General features: G+C 33.7%; 1 protein-coding gene across 2 annotated transcripts in view; it reads right to left on the reverse strand.

The window, feature by feature from the left end:
- LOC108730929 (homeotic protein empty spiracles) overlaps window positions 1-20,378 on the reverse strand; it is a 50,857-nt gene that overhangs the window by 17,056 nt on the left and 13,423 nt on the right. For both annotated transcript variants that reach the window (XM_018460904.1, XM_018460905.1), the window contains one exon: window positions 8,276-8,448. In XM_018460904.1, coding sequence (XP_018316406.1) covers window positions 8,276-8,448 — 173 coding nt within the window. The remainder of the gene's footprint in view (window positions 1-8,275; window positions 8,449-20,378) is intronic.

Genomic DNA, 20,378 nt, shown 5'->3' on the forward strand with positions numbered 1-20,378 from the left:
CTGAAATCTATTTTTGATTTTGTGACTTTGACTTTGACTTTGTCACTTTGTTTACGGTTGTGCGAATGGTAACTCGCGTGAAGCAAGGCATATTTATGCAGGAAGATATCTCCAACGCAATTTACCGTTTCGTCAAACATTTGCGAACATTTACCTATATTTCGGAAACTAAGCCGTTTAGGACACATGTTTATATGGACTTTTTTATTTGAAATAAACCAAAGAATCGCTCTGTTGAGTATAGCAACGTACTTAACTAACACCCTGTATATAAAGTATTCTATATTATATTATATTTTGTATTCATAATAACATATACATAATATAATTTAATACAAAATATAATATAACATAGAATGTATTACATGTAGTAGATATAAAAATATGTAATTATATTCTTATATAATATATATGTATACTATAATAATATATAAAAATATATAAATTCATTAAATATATAATACTAATATATAGGACATAAAAATATAACGAAATTTTTTTATACGTCAATGAATTCGGTATTTTCCTCCAACGTTTAATTCGGACCCCCATTGATCGGCCCGTTCATCTTGTTCTGAGTGGTCCCCTGGGCGACTGCAGTTATGCAAATCAAGATGATACACCATTAGCGATATCCCTCCAGCGCGTCCTTCTCCGCGGAAGCCAATCAGCGTCGCGAGAGGCGCGTAATTAGCAGTTACATTATATCCTTCGGCTTTCGTGCGTAAGCACGCACACATACACACACGTGTATATACATATAGATGCGCAATGCGCGCACACACACGTCGGTTGTTCTCGCGCTTGTTAAGATTCATAAGGCGAACGCACGTTACACGCGACCCGGTGGCCCTCATTAGAGCTCTAATTGCGTGCGATTATCCCGGCAATTACCCGGCGAATACATTACGAGTCGCCGAATCGCGATCACGCGGACGTCGCGCAGCGTCGCGTTTTGCGTCTCGCTTTCGTGCTCGACGATATACTATATTTACCGGCCTTGGCTAATCTCAAACCACGACTCAGCGTGCATAGAAGCGTACGTTAGAAACTACAATCGAATCTTTGATTTAATTAATGAAAAACAGTCGAAATTTTGACCTCTGTTAACTTAATCGGTAAAAATAATGCTACATTCAGTAGAAAAAACAATTTTGTAACTGTTATAAAATTCTTTAATATGATTGGTTTAATCCCTTTAAATCCAATCAGGAATTAAGGGCAGGACCAATCATATTAAAGAACTTTACTGCATATTAAAGAATTAAACTCCTGTTGCAAAACTGCTTTCTCACGCAGCCAATGGCGTGTTCAAACTGACGAAGCAGCTAGCCGAGAAGTTGACTATGATTGATTGGATCTAAAAGTAAGAACCAATCATATTCAATCATTTGGTGAACTGTTGGATAGCTGTTGCCCGTTTGAATATGGTCAATAATACATGATACTCTTTAAAGCTTCTTGACTCTCGAATTTTCGCGTTATCGCGATAAATAAGAGGCCGCAAATAGATTCACGCCTGGGGTCTTTTAATAAACACCTTAATCCACTGCTGTTCGTGCCGTTCGATGTGTAGGCAGCTTAACACGCGCCGACACGGCGCGTGTAACTTGCCATAGCGCGCGAAAACTTTGTTGGCCGATAATCCATGGGGCCCCCGGAGTCACGCGAAGAGGCCTCGTCGGAATTCCACATGGATATTCGCGCCTTATTAACGACGTGCCGTCGTCGTGCAGGATCCACAAGGGCAGCACGTAATAAAGTACAGTTAACAGTCCCCGAGCCCGGCCGTGTTCCACGATGTCTTCGAGCGAATCTCGAAGCCAGGTTGACGTGGGAGAGAGAAATGTGTAGCGACCGGAGAGAGAGATTGTCGAACCGGAGGAGCGCGTTTGCCTAGAAGCGTGGAATTCCATCGACTGGCGCTCACGCCTTGTTAACGTGACGCCCACAGCAGAGTAAACGGTCCGTTGGCAGAAAAAAGCCGCAACTACTTATCCGCGCGATCATACCTTTTCTCATGCGAGACCATATTTAACGACAAAGTCGACGGTATCGATGCGGCGTTATTATTTATTACTCTTACGGCATTATTATTTATTAACCATGAGAGTTTCCTCGCATACCAATGTTTATAACGATAAAGTTGAAGAATTCTTTGTGATTATTCACTCACGTAATTGTTGTATAATTATAGAGATATATACATATAAAAATAAACGCATAAATATGTGATAAAAAAATAAATGTTTACGTGAAATTAGTAGAGGCAGACGCGATCAGGAGTTGGCCTCATTTTTTTTTAAGGGGAAATAAAAGTACGATGGCAGTTGTATAAATTTTCCATGTAGTTCGGCTTATCTTATTCATAATGCAAAGAACAATTTGCATTACCAAGTGGCTATGAGTTTTCTTTACGATACGATACCGGCTGCGTCGTTTATCTATACACCTTCTCTACATTGTTACTTGCTTTCCTTCGAATATTTGAACAACATTGATCCTAAGTGTGTGGAAAAAGTAGAATATTTTTTAAAAAGTAGAATATTTTATAAATGTCAAAAATTATATTAAAAAAAAATCTTTAAGGGGATCCTAAAACCTGTATTACCGACTAAATCGTAATTTTTGTTTAACAATTACTTTTTCCTCTTTTACAGATTTGAAAATCCTTTTCCAGGATTAAAGTATACGCATTAATATATGTCTGTGAGGTGAAGTTTATGCCGAGAATGACAAAAAAATTTTTCTTAAGATTTCAATTTCGAAATTTTTTGTCGTTCTTGGCATAAACTCTACCTCACAGACACGTATTAATGCGTATACTTTAATCCTGGAAAAGGATTTTCGAATCTGTACAAAAGGAAAAAAGTAATTGTTATACAAAAATTACTATTTAGTCGGTAATGCAGACGGTACGGCTTTAAGATCCCCTTAATATTCTTGATATTCAATGCTATAATTAAAAACAAAGCAATAAATATATATTATACTTTTTTCAATAACATATATTATATTTTTTTGTATTTACGCATTAAATATTATCTATATATAAAATTAGTTTTTTAAAAAGTAAAATTCATGAAACTGCGCAATGCACATTCTTAATATGTTAGGTAAAGAAGGAATAAATTTTACAAAATTTCCACCGTAAGTTTCCTTGCTCGTCACTCGAATTTCCCGACAGTAACAAAGTGTGTGAGGCACATGCAAGAAAAGAAATGTCGTCTGGCTGTACGGCTGTATATTTTCTACGCGAGATAGTCGCGAGGATCCAAGAGGTAGAGGAGGAGATGAAGAAGGGCGATGCGGAAAGGATGAAAAGGAGAACGCGAGGCAGAAGCCTGTTTGAAACATCCCGACGGCGGCGGTTCAAGATGGCGTCCACGCTCGGTGGTTTCCCGTTTTCTCTTATTCTCTGTCTTCTTCTCTCGGCTTAATTCCCGATACTGTCAGCCGACCCTTACCATCTTGTCTTTTTTTGGTGCGCGTTACACCCATGGAATACGTAACGCGACGCGTGATATACACACGTAGAACGCATCTGGAGCGCGCCATGCCCGATTCTACGTTTGCTTTCGCTTATACGCGTGCGTACGTACTTGAATGCGTGCGTGAGTGCGTGCACATAACGGTATCGAGCACCACCGAAAGACACATGGCCACCCCTCGGTCACGGATTAGCATATCAATCCCCTCGTTATACGACCCTGTCGATCTCCCATTCCCTCTTTCTCCCGCTCGATATGCGCCATTAACGTTTCGCACGAATACACAGCCATTGTTACCTTCAATCGCGGCTGTACTTGATATCTCGGACTATAGGTAGTCATAGATTTTAAGGTAGTTCTTTAGTAAATCGAGTTACCATTTTTAATTTTTTTTTATATAATGAAGTTGAAGTACCGAAATTGACGTGTGCAAAATTCTACGATAGGATAACGATCAAATAAGAGAGAAAAAAATATTGAAAATGTAACCTCTCACGTATAACTTAATGACAGATAAGACTCACAGACGCTTCTTTGACTAATTGCACACAAATCTTACTACAGACTTTTCTCAGAAACGAGATTATAATAGTTTAAAAAATTATGATTTTAATGGTCACAAAAAAGTATTAGGTCAACGGCCATTCTGGAAAGACGTGCATAAACTTGCATATAAATTTAACCTCGAAAAGTAAACATAATTTCATCTTGTTTTTGTTCGTTGAAGATGCAGCTCTTGATTTACTATCTTATGTTCCATACTATATCATTAAGATATACACGTAGTTTTAATATTTTATCGAAATTATGCAGATATTTGTAATTTTAAATAGGCCCTAGTGAGGCACCCCAAATTTTCGGCACTTTACTAAAGAACCACCTTAAGTTTGCAGTTCCATTTGATACGCGAATTTTAGCCAATTAAAAATTTTGGTTTAGCTCGGTCTATCGCATCTGAACTCTCTTCGACGCGATGTTTAGATACTAATTCCAAATTATAAACAAGCGGAGACTATGTTTTATTTAAAGAAGTAGAAAGCGACTCTATAGCGACGTTAACGGGAGATTAATGTAATCCTTATGTCCGACCATAATAAATATCAATACCACTAATAAATATCGTCGACGGATTGCATTAATCTATTGCGTCTGGTATTATATGACTGCCGTATTATACTACTACCACATTAATGTTGAAATACGATATTAGCTGGCATATACATTAATGAATAATGAAGTTTTTGCGCATAAATCTTACGAACAAGATCATCAATATATAGTGATCTCTTTCCGTTTTTTTTTATCTCATTGGAATAATCACATGTATCATACATACGCAGAATGTTTTAAACTGTTAAAAATGTTACAAAATTACACGATAAATGTAGGTCATTGTAGGTCATCAAATTTTTTTAATACACTGAAAAAAAGATTGACTGCTGCAGTAAATTAGATGGTAAAATATGGCATAGTATTTTTAATTGGCTATAGCAACCAATTTTTGGTTGCGTTAGTCTATCTGCAATGTCAGTACAGGATTTCGATAGACTAACACAATCAAAAATTGACTTGCAACCAATTAAAAATGCTATGCCATATTTTACCATCTAATTTGCTGCAGCAGCCAATCTTTTTTTTCAGTGTAGCAAAGCATGTTTGGTTGGCAGGATTAGGAAGTAACGCATTACTTGTAACGCCGTTATAATTTTCGTTATTTTTTATGGCAACATATTTAACTAACCCTGTATATACTCAACGTAAATTATAAATTTTCAGTATTGGTAATGAATATTAAAATGTTATTAATAATAATATTAATGTTTAAAATCAATATTTAATAAAAATTTTTAATAAAATCTGCGTATGTATAAATTACAATTTTATTTCCTAAAGATAAGCATATATTAAAAAATAAAAATATTAGTATAAATAATTATGAAAGATTCGTTAAATAATTTTAATATAGAGAAAAACTTGCTATATAGAGATTAGCGTTTTAAGTTTTAGTATACAAAAAATAAATCGATATTTTCTAAATTAGGAAATGGTAACATTACATTTTAAAATCAGTAAAAAGTAACGGCGTTATTTTTATAAAGTAACGACCCAATCCTGTTTGGACGGACATAATAGGCCTGTTCTTTTTGGCTGAATTTTTGCACCAGTTCATCTTTCTTCCTTTTCTCTCCAGGAGGAAAGAAGAGGAAGAAAGATGAACTGGTACAAAAGTTCAGCCAAAAAGAACAGGCCTTATGTAACACTACGTAATACACTAAACAGTTAAAAATATTATTATTGAATCTTATTTTTTCTTAACTAGTTATAACAAGTGTCACCATTTTAAGTTCAATATAAAACATCGTTGTGGTAAGTATTACTGTATTTAAAAAGAATCGCTTTTGCCATGGATTATTACTGTACGTGTGTGTGTGATCATTTTCAGGATATAATCACATATAGCGATGATCCATAACAAGAAAGTCTCTTTTTGTTCGACAGATGCTTCATGCAATATAATCTCTAAATGATCATAAATAACCTCAATGGACCCAAACCAGATGAACAAACAGATTATGGAATAAACTTATGGCGTCCAATTTTTTCAAAGACAACAATAGAATCTTTAACGGTTTCTAGCGTTCTATAACGATGCTTGTAACTGCATATAATGTTTTGTATAATGTTCTTAATAAAAACATTTATATTGTAGTGTCTCATGTAGCACAGACTTTCAAGGGATCTCCTAAAGATGTCCATAGACATTCTCAGCACGTCTCTCAGAAAAAGTGTACTATGTGGGACGCATCTGCCGTCTCATTTTGTAAAATTTTGTCTGAAACGCCCTATATGTACAAAGTATTTCGTAAAGATCGTAATAATGCGTGAGAGCAGAATTTTGGGATTATTTTTTGGGATTATTAAGTGCTTATAATTAACTCAAAAAGTGTTATAGTTTTTTGATATTAAAGAATTTTTTAAATAAAATCTTTAAATAATCTTAAGAATTTGCTTTTATAAGCGTTATTACAATTATTACAAGACACTCTGTATATGTATATAATTAATCTTATTTATGTTCGTTTCTACCAATGTAGATAAATTTTAATCTCGGTTCAATTTATTTTTTTATTTTTTTCTAATTGTTAGAATTAGAAAAAGATGAAGAGTAAGTTGAATCGAGATTAAAATTAAATTACATAATATATTTTTTTATATATACATAAAAGAAAATTAATTAATATACATATATATTTACGTTAATATATAATATTATGTATTAATTATGTAAATATACAAGGTGAGTCACTTAAGACCGACCACCCAAATAACACTCACAGTTTTGGAAATAGGAAAAAATGTTTCAGATGAAAGTGGAACGGTTTCAAAGGGAACATATTTTGGTCATATTGTTTTTCTTCTAGATGGAGGGGTCAAAAAGATATGAAGGTCACCTCCTTTTTTTTAATGGAATTATATAATTTTTTTTACGAAATATGATTCTTCTAATTATTCTGCATGTAAAAGTATCAAGGTAGAGATATAAAAAAAAAACAGTAGTTTACGAGATATTTTATACTTTATTGTGATACATATTGATATAAAATGTTAAACAATTCATAACCTATTAATTTTTTGATAATCGTACCTTAATACTTTTATGAACAGAATAATGAGATGAATCAATTGGTGGAAAGAAAACACATAGTTGCTTATCTAAAAAATTATCCATTTTGAGTGCATACATATTTTTTTTAAAGCAACTGTGTATTTTTCTTTCATCACACAATTGATTCATCTCATTATTCTGTTCATAAAAGTATTATGGTACGATTGTTAAAAAATTAATAGTTTATGAGTCATTTAATATTTTATGTCAATATATGCCAGAATAAAGTATAAAATATCTACAATTCCATTTAAAAAAATGGAGATGACCTTCAAATCTTTTTGGCGCCTCCACCTAGAAGAAAGACAATACGACCAAAACACATTTCCCTTGAAACCGTTCCACTCTCATTTGAAACATTTTTTCCTCTCTCCAAAACTGTGGGCGTTATTCGGATGGCGGGTCTTAAGTGACTCACTCTGTATATACATATAAAATGAATACTTATGAAAAAAAGTAAATACGTTTTTTGTCTTGCGTGTCTAGTCTATAAAGTGTCAGGAGTATAACATTACAATGACGATAATATCTTTTTTATAAATCAAGACTATATCACGCTCGAGCAAAGTGCAAATGAGACGATTATTACTGACTACGAAATAAGCAGAGAAAACAATGAGGATCGCCGCGTCACGCGAATGCATCTTCGAGCGAGACCGTGATTCTTCTCACGCCGCAATCCTTGTAAGAAATATCAATCTTGCTTAACGCGTCACGAGAATGCTAATGTCAAGTCGCCACTGACATTACTTTATTAATTCTGTATACCATTTACATCACGTACTACACTCGGAACCTAGAAAACGTTCGTGTATCAGATAATCTTAATGTAATTATCAATCTCAATCAAACGGTTGATTTTATTAATCACAATTCTAAATCTTATTAAATATTTAATGATGTTAACAAGATATTCGATATTACTTGGGGTATCATACTTTCTACATCACGCAAATGGCAAATAATAGTAGTAATTATTATTATAATTGGCTCGTTAGAGACACGATAGAAGCAATTCCGACTGAAGAATTTCTGAGTTTGATTGAAAAAATCATTTGATTCGATATTTATATGATGAGATCAATATAAGATGTTCATTGAGCTTTTCTGAACTTACCTGAGTTTCGGTCAATGATAACGCTTGCGCCAACTGTTTTCTCTCCGCGCCGACGACGTAGTGATTTTTCTCGAAGGCGTGTTCCAGCTTAAGCAGTTGGCTTGGACTGAAGGCTGTTCTTATTCTCTTCGGCTTCCTGAAGGGTTGAAGTAAGAAGCCGGGTATGTCGGGACCTGAGACGAACAATTTTAATAAAATTTCAAATTTCAAAAAATTTTAGGAAATTTTAAACTTTGTGTTTCGAGTTATAATATTTAGATCTAATCTGAGGTTATTTTAACAAGAATTGGTTATAATAGCGGTATCATTTTGAAAAATTAAAAGATGAGAAAAAGATGCAATAAAAAAAATAAAAAAAAAAGAAAAAACGAAATTACCGAAGTTGATAAGATATCATTAAGGGGGAAGGTAAATGTTGAATCTAAATAATGAATCAGCGATATGAATCGCGCGATGTTAGTAAGAACGCGTAATTCACTGTCGACAAATTAAAATGGTAATTTAATTACCCGAGGAGCTGCCGGTATAAAGTTTCAGGCGGTTCGGACGGTTAACATGAGTGGGGGAACGGAGGTCGCGATTTATTAACGATTAATTAATTGTTAAACGCCAGGACGTCATCCGACTAGTGTCCGTATATACCTCATAGAGGCCTCGCCTTGAAAATAAATAATCGTCACGCAAGCCACGAATTCGTTCACGAACTGTAGGGTCGTGCGTGCCGAATGGGAGAAAGAGAAACACCTACTCGTAGAGGCAGAGAGAAGATATACAAAGTCAGGAACTCTGGGCCAGGTAATTGAGTATTCTACCACGAAAGAGCCATGTCGATCGGCCGATAGCCACGTATGCCGGAAGTCACCCGAGATGCTTTAGCGGAAAGCTCGGAACGATAAATCGCCACGTCGCTCGCACAGTTTTCCTACGGCGTGTGACTATACTTCGACTATATGTTATATGGAGTGTTAATCCAATTCTCAGCAATCAATTTTTAAAATCGTTAAAGAGATATCGCAGAGATACTGAGTTGAAATCGAACTGCTAGAAATCGAAAGTTTGACAAGAGACGTTTGTGGACACTCAGAGAAAAAAATCATAGTAGTGGCAACTATATGAGTGACAATTATACAAGTTTTATAATATATAATATACAAGTAAAAATTACATTGTAGAATTAATGTATGTAGTTAAATAAATTATTTTATTCTTGCAATAATTACAAAATAATTGTTAATAAAAGAATCAATCGTTAATGTACATAGTTGAATAAACTATTTTATAATCATTGCAACTATATGTACTATTTTATAGTTTATTGAACTATGTACATTAACCCTTCTGTCAATGCACGGATACTTGAGTACTTATATCAAATTTTAAACAGTTTAAAATTTTTTATATTTTTGTGTGAATTTCGTTATGAATTTTATGACGTCTCAAAAACTTAATTCTTCGATCAATAAAGAACAATTTCGCACAGACTTTATCATTTTCACATTTACATTTTTTGCGAGAATCTTGTGAAACACGATAATAATACGGTGAAAAATTATGCACTGACGCTGTAATTCCACGTAATATAAAACTTGTATAGTTATCCTATATAAGTTACTACCATTATATTTTTTCCTGAATGCAGATTCAAGAAGAATTTGATATGCATATGATTACGCGATAATAATTTTATGCTATACGTACGGAAATTCAATGTGAGGCTAAGAATCTGGGAAAGAGATTCTTGTACAATTCGAAATAAACGTAACAAAGTTTCAAACTTCTTTCCATCCTTCCCCCTGACGATCTCCGACATCAATTAGCATTTGCATGCACCTTCCGTGTTATTATTCATTGCGGTTTCTAAATTACAGCGTCAGCGCGCAAAGTGATCTAAATAAGTCACGCGCAGTAGGTTATGCAGCTAGTAACCGGTACGTACACGCGACCAGCCGCAACGGTGAATCGTATCATTTGCATTGCGAAAAATTTATCCGTTAGGATCTTCGCGGCTGAAACTGACAAGTTAATAGCTGGATAGAGCAGCGACTGCTATATCCCCTAGCCATCTGTACATTTCCCATATTTTTTGCTGGCCAGCGGATTCTCAATTGCAGCATTAGAGCTGACAAAGTGATTGAGAAGTAGGTTAAATGCATCGACCGATAGTATTGCAATCGACCAAATAAATCACTACATTTAATGTTGTCGATACGTGAGTACCTGCGATTTTGGGTAACGAGTAGCTATATTGATATCCGGATAGAGATTCATATCTAACAGCATTAATCCCATTTGCATTGGGAAAGAATCCGTCATACTTATAATCTTTGTAGATGATTTTATAGGCCTGTCATTCCAAGTAGCCTTTCATCACGATATTAAATCGCACTTTTCTCATTTTGAGAAATGAAAGATTCGCGTGAAAAAGGATGATTAAACTCCAATTGAATCATTCTGTTTATCTATCGCGTTTTTTCTTGGATTGATTCAAGAGAAAAAAGTATGAAATTTTTTAATAAAATTAATTAACTGGCATGCCTCTTTGAACATCGGACTTTAAGTATATCATTGTTTTGCTCTACAGCTCATTTCTCGTTGTCACTCTTCAAACTCACGTTCTCGCAAAAGGATCGCGAAACAAACGCTTTAATGAACACATCGCATACATGAACATGTACTGCTTAAATAGAACGTGTTTCTACGTGCGAGCGCATTCTTGCAAATCGCGCAATGAAGGTTGATCCTTGATGGGATCAAAGCGCCTCGCGTGAGAATAGACGCGTTAATCAACGCTTTCTCGAGGTGGCGATAACGTAGTCGTTTCCACCTAATCCGGCATAATTTGCGTAATCCATGTAAATCCTGGCAAACGAATTTGAAGAAATGCTGTATTGCAAGTGCTTTACTTTGTCTTATATTTACAGAGTAACGTTATTATACAATATTTTTACAATGTTACTATAATAACTGTATTTAAAAATAAATTCATAAGTTATTAACTGTTATTAATTAATAAACATTATAACAGCAGCTTTGTTGCCGCCTTATCATTTGCATGTGCAAATAATTCTGAATTCTTTCTCTCACTTTTTTTATGTCTTTTAGTTATGAAACTATTATTACTAATTATTACTAATTACTATTAGTATATTGATTTTATATATTGGATTACAGACATTATAGATTTTAAATAAAACAATAACAGTTAAGTAAGAGATATTGAGAATCAGAGCAGTAAACAATGCACAATTCTTATAATAAAAACTCTTTAATAATAATTGGAAGATATATATATATATAAAATTGTCGCAGATGCTAATCAGACGTTTCGGCTTCAATTTGAGTCATCTTCAACAAACAAAATTATGTCAATTTAAATCATCTTCAACGAATAAAATTGATTAATATTATTATTGTATTTACTATAAATTAGGGTTGCCATATCCATGTTCTTTTCTCCCCGGAGATGTTCAAAAAGATTTTCTAAAAGTCCTATCCCAAGTAATTACTGCTCATAATTATCCTAAACGCTTTTGGAAAATCCTCTCCAATCCCCGAACGTCCTAAACAAAAGAAAAGAGAGCGACGGGAAAAGAGGACAGATCCTACTATAAATACGGATTTTATATATTAAAAATATAATAAAAATTATTATTTTGTAATACATTTTGATTGCAATTTATTAATCTGTCTCAATAAATCTAACACTTGTAACATATAATGTATTTTTTTTACACAACAGAGGGCGCGTTCAGATAAATGTAAAATTATGTCGAGTTACATGAGCGAGCGATTCTCTGCAGGTACACGGCTAATTACAGCGACGGAATAAAGGATCATTAGCGGCGCGCCCGTGCGTGAAGCGATCGCTATTTATGTGGGTAATGAATAGTAATGCGATGACTCTTACTGCGACTGTACTCGGTCGCGATTTTGAATGCGCGACATATGTTGCATACCGCGACTATGGTCCGCAACTATGAGGCAACAATCGTATTTTGCTAATAATTAATCAGCTAGCAGGACGGCTAAAATTACGCTTAACGACGCGAGAAAACTTTGCAAACAGCGCACAAATGTGATAAATAATTACCCGCGCTTTTGTAACTCTCGATCAATAGCAAACAGGAATTATTGAAAATTTATTATCCAAGGAATTATTGTATCTATAGGAAACAACCGTTTTGCTATATTTTAATGTAATTTAATTATACACATATTATGTATGCAATTCAATTTCTACTATTATTTTCGACTTTTAAGATCCTTAAACGAGCTAAAGTAGAAGATTGCGATCGCTGGAAGGATCTTATAATCCGAAATGCGATCTTCATGAAGGTGGGCGATGCGCGATCGATTCGCGATCCCTATCGATCCCATGGCGGGATCGCGAACGGGCGCTTCATCGTTAGCGGTTCCCTAGGAACTTCCTAGACATCGCCTGGAGCGACGCGCTTAACTCGACCATTGCCGTGTAGTGAAGAAGCGAAGAAGAAAGAAGGAGAAGGAGAAGAAGAACAAGAACAAGAAGAAGAAGAAGAGGAGGAGGAAACCCCGACAACAACGAGGACGACACAGCACGGAGAAACGAAGAGCCGAGTCGGACGGCCTGTAATTACGGGAAGCTTGTGCTGCGGCTTTCGCAGCTGAGACGCCCAGAGCGACTCGAAATTACTCAAAAATAAGACCAAATGGTAAACGTATCAAATTATATCCCCTCCTCCCTCTGTGCAGCCTGCCAAGCTTCCCTCGGGTTCTTTCTCTCTCTCTTTCTTTCCTCTCGCCTTCTCTTTGCCTTTCCTTCATTTCTCTCTGTCTTTCTTTTTCTATCTGTGGTATCGCATTTCGCCAGTAAAAACCGCTCCCGCACGCCACCGCATCGCACTAATATGTTTTTAATTGTCGCTAAGCGTGCGACGAGACGCACGAAAGCAACGATGGACGGCGCACTGCGAAACAGGTGAAAATGCAAATAAGGGAAGGTGGATGCGCCGGCGTTTGGTGAGCTGGAGTTAATATATCCGGTGAGAAAACGAGCCTCGACTTCCGAAGAAGGCAAAACTCTTTCTCGGCTATTAAACGGTACAAAGGCGATATTAAATATTTGAAAAATGTATAGATACAAATTAAAATAGCGTCAAGGATTGCCAGATATCAATCCTCATTGCGAAACCCTAAATCTCTCTTCCTTATCAGAAGTCAAAGGTCCATAAATCGCAGCGGAATTACGGCGTGATAGCATGACGTTTTACTGATTGCTCGACTTTATTATTTCTCGCGGCTACCGTAATTTCAGTAGTGACCATCGAACTCTTTTTCACGAAGTAATTTCATCACGTATCTGAAATAATTAATCGTGACGCTATTAATTATTCGAAACCGATCTATTTAATTCTGTTTGCCTTCGGATAATTTCAAACTGGCAACTGGCCGTAAATATAGCGAGTCGAGGATTGAGCGGGATGAAGAGTTAATCTCATAACGGGAGGTTAATTGAAAGTTGGACCAATAGTTAGTTCAAGGTGCAGATAACCTTGAATCCTAGAGTCGTGATAAAATTCTTCTTCACTTAATAAATTCCCACGAAAAGATTTCCAAGCGAACTTACATAAATATAATAAAAACTTATATAAATACCATTACGCAACTATATAAAGCATAATTACAATGACAGGCATGTGTGAAACATTTCTCACATTTAATATCCTTATACATAAGTGATTAATCGCTAATATAGCAACATGATAAAAGTACGTCTTCGTCATATCTACTTCCGTCCAGGTAAAATCCATTAATTAAGCTTTATATAATAGCTACGACAACATGTCACCTTAAATATCCTCTTTATAATATTCCATGAGGTTAGAAACGCGCCAAAGAGTCCACGCGCAAGTTAATAAAACATTCGACTCGCGTGGCAATTACGAAACGACACCTTCCGGTTGCTGAGGCGAAGCCGTTTAACGATTTTTAACAGACCGCGATCAATTGAACGGGCGGCGACGCGGTCCTTTGATTTCGCTACCGGCAATTTGCGAGCGGAATAGAAATGACGCGAGGAAATCCCATTTCCCCCGCGACAAAAGGGGTGATTGGCACGTCGTAGCCGTAAAGTCCACCTCGGTGCAAGCAGCCGCGACAGATTTTACGAGAGCGACTATTTAAAGCATAATCGAATTCGCTAATGGCGATTATTAGCGCCAACGCTTGCACGTGTGGAGTTTCGCGGCGAGTCGACAATCCCGAAATTCAGCCTCACGCGACGAAAAATTGAAAATCTTTCATCTGGAATCGATACTGAGAGAAAAGTGTCTAATATTTATAACTATAATTGCATGTTAAAATAATTATGATTAAGAACATTTTTATAATTATTATTATTATGATGTAAGTAATAATAACTTTATATTTATAATTCTATCAATTATGAAAAAATTATGCTATAAATCATGATAACTTCAAATATTATATAGCAAAATATCAAGATGGATGATAAATAAAACATTTATGTATAATAAATGTAATTACTACATAATTTAATTATGCAATAAGTTACATTATTTAATACGTATTTATAGTGTATTTATAGATAATAGAACTATTTTCTTAACATTCGCTTATTCTTTACATGATAATAATAACGCGCCATGTCTTAGCGCCGAGACACTACCGTGTTTCCAGATTAAAAAATATATAAAAAAAATAAAGAAAAGAAATCATCTTTTATTATACTTTAATATAGTTGCATGAATGAATATCTGTGAATGAATAGCTGTGATTGTAATGCAGTGTTGAAGTAGAAATCACTTTTTTTCTCAATGCAAGAGATAATTTGAAATTCCATATTATAAAATACATATAGAAAAGAAAGAATTTATAAAATTTATTTGTTTATATCGTATCATTTGCATATTTATGTAATAGTGTACAAGAACAAGTTCATTTTTACGCTTGTGCGTTATTTTACACAGCAGTAGAAATATTTGACGTACCATTTGCATGGTTACTTTCGATAAAGATGCTCATGACACAGCTATTACACGCTGACAACGTAAATAACCTCCGACCGTTTTGCACCTTCGCACGCTATTTCACAATCGTCGTAGCAACAAAAGAACGATAATCACCGAAATATTTACATACGCGCTGCATTGCAACGTGTCATGCAGCTCCATATTCACGAAGGTTTTTCGTGAACTGTCATGTACTTGCATAAAACGCCTCGGTTCAGCAAATATATTATGGACCGCGCGATTACGCAGATATCGGCACGATAATGTGAACAGCAACCTGCTCTCTAACCCGCCGTAAAGCGCGTAGGCGCTACCATTTGAAATGTAAATAGCGTCCATAACTTCCTGGATATCGACGCAGCAGTAAGTATGAATGATAATGTATCTATAAATAATGTTATAATTTAAACACATTATCTTCTATCGCAAGTCAACTAAGTTGCGATTAATGATTAATTATGCAATTACTAATTAAATTGGCTGACTTTTCCTTTCTGTCTTCTTTGCATCATAATTCAACTCAATATCACAACGATCTAAGCAAAAACAAACTGTTTTTACTTTTCAAATTTAGACTATATTATTGATCATATGTATATAATTACGCAAATGCTATTACATTAATGAAATCGTATTTCAGGATAATTTCGAATACGTCTAAGAGATAAAAAAGCTATCTTACGTAGTAACAATTAAATAGCTTTTTATAGCTGTTATTAAACAGCTATTATTTTGTAGTAAGTGGACTATAGTGAATTTATAAAAATAAATATAAAAAAGGACTAACAATTTAGCTAATTCATGAAATTAGTTTTTTTTTAATACGTGCGTAATAACTATCTGAATTTGTATGATAATCGAGAGATACTTTTAAAAACTATTAAATATATTGCCTAATATTAATAATTATAACTGTATCTCAGAAAAATTCCAGCTATAAATTTCTTTCATAAAAATGACCATCTAGATATTTTGAATATATATCACTATATATACACAGATTACTGTGCGTGATGTAACATTTCCATCTTTTTATTTTTGTAAGTCCTTAATTATTATTAACTACATTTTTTTTGCACACGCTTTGTTTGCAAAATTATGGATGAAATGAGAAAAAAGTGAAAACATTTAATCTTTAGATTAACCTTTTTAGAATTCGTCAATATATTTTCCTTTTCTTTTTTTTTATAACATATAAATGTATATATTATAAGGGAAAGTTATCAAGTGCGTACTATTTAAATATTTTCCATATTTTCCATTTAGTACTAATTTGAATACAAATAAACATTAGGAATTGTAGTTTCAGGTATCTAATATACTTACATGTTTAACTTTTTATCAACAATAAATTAAATTATTGGAAGTTTTTTTATAACATGTAAAAACTATGGTTTAGGCAACTAGTCATCCAAAATCGTATCTATGGACCATCCAAATCGTACTTTCTTTGAAAGTATTGAATTTATGAATAAAAATAATTAAAAGTATAAGTTAATTAAGAAAAATAATTCTATTTTCGATCAAAGCAGATCTTAGTGCATAAATATTGTATTAAATTTATATATATCCAGTTTTACAAACTGCATATCGGAACCTTTTTTTATTCTTGAAATGCAATCATAAACAGAACCAGAGTCGTAATATCATATATTAAATTGATAAGCAATTTAATAATACTAATGCTAATAAGCATTTTAGAAGGATATTAATAATTTTATGCTAATACAAGCATCAAGTTATTAAAAACTATAAATGATTTATTACAAGAAATTGTAAAAATATTATCTTAAGCGGGATTCGAATCCGGATCTCCCAAATGTGAGGATAAATCTTTCCAATTCGACCACTGAGGATTCGGTAATATTTATAGCAATAAGCAGTAACTAGTGAAAAAACGTTTTTCAAGAAAATGTATTTCAAGGAAACATGTTATAAACAATTAAATTATAAATAATTCAAAATTAGACCGACAAGAATATATCAATTAAAAGATATAATTCTATTTTCGATTAAAACTGATCTTATAATGCTTAAATATATATATTCCAGGGTGAATTTATATACATATCCAATTCTGTAAACCAAACGCTGGTTTGACAAATCGGTTTAATAAAAATATAAGATTAATAAAAATGATCATTAACTAATATTTAAAAAACTAATATCTAAAAGTCCTTATAATTTACCAGATATTTGACAATTAATAAGTACTAGTAATGAAAAGATAAAAATGTTGATATAACACTAGCTTGAATTTATTTTTGCAATTACATTCATATCAATTGTTAGTTTTTTATTATTGTTAATAATTCAATCATATGATGGCACAATTTATGAAACTTGATAGATTTTATAAAAATATCGATTTAATCTTTATACTGATTACAAATATGTAAATATAATATACATGAGATATTATTCTATTGTACAATAAAACTTCTTTTATCAAAATATAAAAATTCAGAATAAAATTGTATGATTATACTATTATCAGCTACATAAATTAATAAAAAATTAACATCAGTTATACCTGGTTTTAAAAAATGTTATTAGCACACACAAAATAAGAATTTAACTTGTTAAATTTTTTATCTTGTTACTCATTATTCATTTATTTCATATTTTTATCACTGAATGTTACTTATATTAAACAATATAAAATTTTAATAAAATATTAATAACAATATAAAAATTTTAATAAGTAATTTTAATAAGGTGATCTAATCTAAGTGACCGGTACTCATTTAGCAACTCTCCCTTATATATTAAAGAAAAGTAAATCAATATCATTTATCTATGTTAATTATCTATATTAACTATCCATATCAATTATTCTAAGCTGTAATTTAAATAATTTAACATCACCAATATAATTCTGCTTATATAATCAGCGATAATCCAAGGTTGAAAACAGTTCGCGCTAGAAAATATTCCAAAAGAAAGTTATCGGTAGTCGGCGTAAAACGAGATTTAGATATCTCTGAAATAAATACTCGAATCTGAAAAGGTTAAAGCGGCTAGTGGGGATTAGAGAATTCCGCCAGCCGGCCGAAAATCAGTCGACCTTAGCATTTCGGGCGTACGCATAATAACGATAAACAACGTAAGTAAGTGAATGATTACGCTTTAATTACACGGCAGCAGAGTACATGTACGGGCGTTCGCCCCAAGCTCGTCTGATACCGGATATCAGCAATTTCTTGCGCGATTGACTGACGTGGAAAATCGCGAGGCGCGCACGATTAACGACGCGGTGCATGGCCGCCGAGCTGATTGTTGACAATGGTATTACATTTCCGCGAGGAGAACTAACCATTGGTTAAGAATCGTTAGCAGAAATGGCATTTACGTCCGCGAGAAATCGCAGGATCGAGAGAGTCGCAGAAATCTGTTATTATTTAACGCTCAGACACAGCTCGGGCTATCTTGTCGTTTACATTAGTCCACGTTCGTGATAACGCTCAATTAAGCCCGCAGTGTTGCAAATGAAAATGATCCGTCGTTACACAAACGAGTTAGAGATTTACTTCTTTGCGCTACGGAATATCGTTACCTCCGTCGCGCAACTTTACTTTCTATAATAAAAGTGCGCAACGATGTATATGTCATTATACTACTGTAAACATTTTTTATTTATTAACCCTCCATCAACAATGTTTAAAAGCACAATCAATTTTTTTATTGTGAATTCTGGTAGATAAATTTAAGTCTGTAAAAAACAAGTAAAATCCAACTTCTATGATAGTAAAAACTTGTTAAAACACACAATGTGTAAGAATTTTTTCAAATTTTTACAATCCGGAACAGTATAAAAAACTGCATTAAAATTCGAAGATCCAATTAAGTTGCAGGCTAAAGACTCTATAACAGAATCCGGCCACGAGCAGTTATGTATGTCAAAACAGTGAGAAAGAGTATATTGCCTCTTTTTATCTATGTTGTCTCATTCTAACTTACTCTCTAAATCAGAATCAGTGGATAATCGCTGATATCAGTGTCAACTGGTAATCAGTGAATGAAATGTGAGATCCCTAACCTATCTAATCTTTATTATGTAATTTAACCAACTTTGTTTTAGTGCATAAATTCAATAAATATGGTATTGGAAGATTGAAATTAACGCAAATATCAGTATTTTAATTATATAATGCTCAAACATTCTTCCTTTATTAGTTGAACTTCACTGATTATACAGTGTCAAGTATGCCACTGGGTAATTAGTGACTATCCACTGATTCAGATTTAGAGAGTACACTCTTACTCATTAAAATTGATAAAAACGACGGGCCAATCAAAAGTCATCTCGTGATCAAATTCTGTTATATAGACCTCTATTGCAGACGAAGAGTGAAAATTTCACATTGCCGACGGAAGATTAATCATAAAAGAGAAAGAATTATATTAATCATAATTAGGATTTTAAAAATTGTAGGTATTAATGTACTAAACGAAATTCCTGCGCAGATACACATATCGTAGAAGTTCTCCAGGTATTAATTTTAACTGCACAAAAAGTTCATTAAACGAGATTTATTCTTTCGTGCTGAAATAATTCGCGTTATACCGATACTATGAAGCCACGAACACTGATAGCCGCAGGGAATATGCAATCACCGTCGTCGACCTCCGCCAATATATATTTGCGTATACACTCTCATTAAAAGATATGCAATTGGTAGCTCGATCACCTGCGCATTCATAATCGCATTCCCGCATGAAAAATCGACGACAAAGCGTTGGTGTATACATTATCATTGCGAGAATATTCAAATACAGGGTGTTTCCAAATTAAATGGCAAAACTTCGGGAGCGTGTAGAGGAGTAAAAAACTAAGAAAAAAAGTCCTATAGACATATGCTCCTTTTTGCTTTGTTTCGCAGGAAATCACGAAAAAAGAAAAAAATATATTTAATTTATTATTTTAATTATTTTATTTATAAACTTTTTAATGAAGATTTTGTTCGAAATGTGCACCTCTTGCAGCAATACAAGCATTGCATCTGTCAAACACGGCTCTTGTAGCAGCCAGGCACTGTTCTTGCGATATTCTGTTCGCTGCAGCTACGATACGATTTCTCAAATGTTGCTCT

This window comes from Mycetomoellerius zeteki, unplaced genomic scaffold (genome assembly GCF_001594055.1).
Source record: "Mycetomoellerius zeteki isolate Tzet28-1 unplaced genomic scaffold, Tzet1.0 scaffold98, whole genome shotgun sequence".
Taxonomy (NCBI): Eukaryota; Metazoa; Arthropoda; class Insecta; order Hymenoptera; family Formicidae; genus Mycetomoellerius; species Mycetomoellerius zeteki.